At 39.6% G+C, this 3544-nt stretch overlaps 1 protein-coding gene across 2 annotated transcripts in view; it reads right to left on the minus strand.

The window, feature by feature from the left end:
- Positions 1-235, minus strand: part of RBM11 (RNA binding motif protein 11) — an 11892-nt gene extending 11657 nt beyond the window's left edge. For both annotated transcript variants that reach the window (XM_023758057.1, XM_006093703.3), the window contains exon 1: positions 81-235. In XM_023758057.1, coding sequence (XP_023613825.1) covers positions 81-176 — 96 coding nt within the window. In that variant the 5' untranslated portion in view covers positions 177-235. The remainder of the gene's footprint in view (positions 1-80) is intronic.
- Positions 236-3544: the final 3309 nt, after the last annotated feature.

Here is a 3544-nt window from a genome sequence, read left to right on the forward strand (position 1 = left end):
CCACGCACGCCCGCTCTGCGGCTGCGCTTCCGGCAGCGCGCGCGCCGCCCCCTCCACCGCCCCTTCCCCACTGACGGTACCTGAAGGAACAGCTCGTAAAGGATTTCTTCCCGCACTCGGGCCTCTAAATTCCCCACAAACACCGTCCTGTCGGCCTCCTCCTGAGCAGGGAACATCCCTCCGGTCTCGGCGGAGGACTGAGGAGATGCCCACACGCCGCCCTCCTTAGCCGCTTCGGGGGCGGGCGAGGGCGGGGGCGCTGGGAGCGGCGCGGGGGGGCGGGGCCTGGCTGGGAAGCCACGCCCCCTCTGCCTGACTGAGGAACCAGCCCACAGCGCCGCTGGGGACTGGCTGGGACTGTGGAGTGTGGGGGAGAATAAGTAAGGCTAGTGTGGAAGGGGCTTTGCCCTGCTGCTTGTGGAGTGCCCGCAATATTTCTGGGCGCAACATTATTCATTGATTCTAGATTTATTCAACCAGCATTTTATATAAAATTTCTATAGAGCTTACCTTATACCAGTGATGGCGAACCTTTTGGCTCGGCGTGTCAGCATTTTGAAAAACCCTAACTTAACTCTGGTGCCGTGTCACATATAGAAATTTTTTGATATTTGCAACCATAGTAAGACAAAGATTTATATTTTTGATATTTATTTTATACATTTAAATGCCATTTAACAAAGAAAAATCAACCAAAAAAATGAGTTGGCGTGTCACCTCTGACACGCGTGTCATAGGTTCGCCATCACTGCCTTATACTGTCAGGCTAATGGGGGAAAATCAGTTGCCAAAGAGTAAATGAATCATTAGGATTTTAAAATTATATTCTTTATAAAATTCTTTTTTGAAAGAATGAATGTGTGCATGTATGCATGGATTTGGCTACAATAGAATACTAAAACTAAAGTTTATTCACCTAGATAGCATTTCCTAGAAAAGTCTGAAAATGGCTGCAGAGGTTTTAGGTGGACACTAGAAAGCATTTGAACTTGAGAAAACAGCCTATACCAAGGAATACTAGAAAAGTGTATATAGCAAGTTTTGTGCCTGAAGCCAGGATGGCTGCTGGGCACTGTAACAGGATACAATATTTGTACCTTGTATTAGGACTGTACTTTACTTTGTATATTGTGTCCCAGTGTGAAGAATTGATTCCTTTGGGACAGCATGGATGGACCTGGAGAATAAGTAAAATAAGCCAGTCTGAGAAAGAATTATCACATGATTTCACTTATTTGTGAAATCTAATGAACAAAATGAATTGATCAATAAAATTATACCCAAAGCATGAAGGTATGGAACAGACTGACATACCTTGATGTGGGGTTGGGGAAACGAGAAGAAATAAACCAAAGAACTTATATGTGTAGCCCATGGACACCGGCAATAGGGTGGTGAAGACCTGGGGGGCGGGTGGTAAGGGCTGGAAGGACAGGGGTAAAGGGGGCAAGTGGGAGACATCTGTAATACTATCAACAGTAAAAATATACATAAAAAACACAAATAGGAATATTTTAAGATGCCAAACTCATTTGTCAAGTAGATAATAAAGAAGAATAAGTTAAGCCTTGGAAAATTATTCCATTCTATTTTTTAAGTACCTACTTCATGTAAGCAGTGTGGTATAGTACATGGACTATAGAACACATCTTCAGCATGCTTTCCTTACATCTTTTGCATTATTTGACATCAGTATTGCATAAAGAAGTGGTCTCCAAACAGTTTTATATAGTAACTAGAGGCCCTGTGCACGGATTTGTGCACTGGTGGGGTTCCTCAGCCTGGCCTGTGGGGATTGGGTGGAAACTGGCTTTCTGACATCCCCCGAGAAGTTCCGGATAGCAAGAGGGTGCAGGCCAGGCCAAGGGACCAGGTCTCCAACATTCCCTTATGGGTCCGGGCTGCGGGTGAAGCAGATTCGGGGCCAACAGTGCCCCAGCAGCAACCTAACCCACAGCCAATTCCGCGAGGAATCAGCCTCCCTCCTCTACTGGTTGGAGTGGCTGCCCCCTGGTGGTCATTGTGCATCATAGCTACTGGGCAAATGGTCGAACAGTCGGATGGTTGTTTAGGCTTTTATATATATAGATTTTGCAAATGTATATTTTATAAGCTGATAAGATACTAGTACTATACTATGTATGTTTTAAAAGTAATATGAATGTATGTTTTTAATGAATGAAATAAAGTAAATATAAACGGGGAAATAAAGAATGATTCCTACTTGGGGAGGATTTTTAAGTCTTAAAAATAATAAAGATAATTTAAAGAAAGGGGAAGAAAACTTAGAATCTCAGTATTTTGGTAAGGCAATTATCTGTTAACTTGGCTTCCTTTCTGAAGATACCATATGTCCACGTAGAAACCTGAAATCATTATGTTAGTATCATTTAAGTAATCAGGATACCATTTGGCCGTTAGGTAAGCATGGAGAGAATTCACTTTGATTTGACAAGGCATGCTTTTGCTTGGTTGGTGGACCAAAAAATAAAAACATAAAAATAAATAATAATCTCTTCAAATGAAAAGAGACACATCTTTGGAACCCTGATTTCTAATTGAACTCTGACATTACTTAATTTTATTTTATTATTTTTTTTAATTTTAAATTTTTTATCGATTGATTTTAGAGAGAGAAAGGAAGGGAGAGAGAGAGATGGACATTGGTTTTTTTCTTCCACCTATTTACCCATTCATGGGTTGATTCTTGTATTTGCTCTGACCAGGGACTTAATTTTATGATTTTAGATAAGTAAATTTACTTTTTGGAATTCAAGTTCTATTTCTTAAATTGAATGGACTAATATAATTACTTCATTTAAAAGGTATTTTCTGAGTGCTTGTTATGTGCCAGGCACTGCCTTTAATCCTTGGGAAATACAAGTAAGTATAATGATCTGCCTTCCTGAAGCTTACCGCATAATGGGAGAGACATACTTAAATACAAAATAGTGTGCCAGCAACTTTACTAATCACCTTCAGTTGATATATCGTAATATAAATCCTGTCTGCATTTGTTCTTTCTTTCCTCTGTCATCAACATTGTTACAGTAGGGTAGAAAGGGGTGAAGGAAACTAGCATGTTATAAGTGTATAACAAATATATGTTCATCAAATGAATGCATACTTGCAAGTTTCTATTATGACTGCACCTATTGATTTTTAAAAATTAATTTACCTTATAAATCTTATCCAAACCAGCATATTTCCTTATTAACTTCCTTCAGGCACTGCTTATCTGGGAAGTGTATCTTCAGGTTTTATTGTAATCTGGAAAATAATGTGCAAGATTCATATTACCCTATCACATCGAAAACACAAAGCAAAAGGATAATTTATGTTAAATAGGAAAGACATATCTTTTGATTTGAGTATACTCTGGTTAAGAAAAATCTCTTTTAACATGTATGACAATTATGTATTTTTTCTTCCCAGATTTTGAAATGATGTTGTCTATTTATACCTTGGTTAGGAAAGTGCAGTTGATACAGCTAAATAATATGAAAGGACCTAGGTTATTTGGTGGTCTTCAGTGAAATTTTAA

Source organism: Myotis lucifugus, unplaced genomic scaffold (genome assembly GCF_000147115.1).
Source record: "Myotis lucifugus unplaced genomic scaffold, Myoluc2.0 scaffold_120, whole genome shotgun sequence".
NCBI lineage: Eukaryota > Metazoa > Chordata > Mammalia > Chiroptera > Vespertilionidae > Myotis > Myotis lucifugus.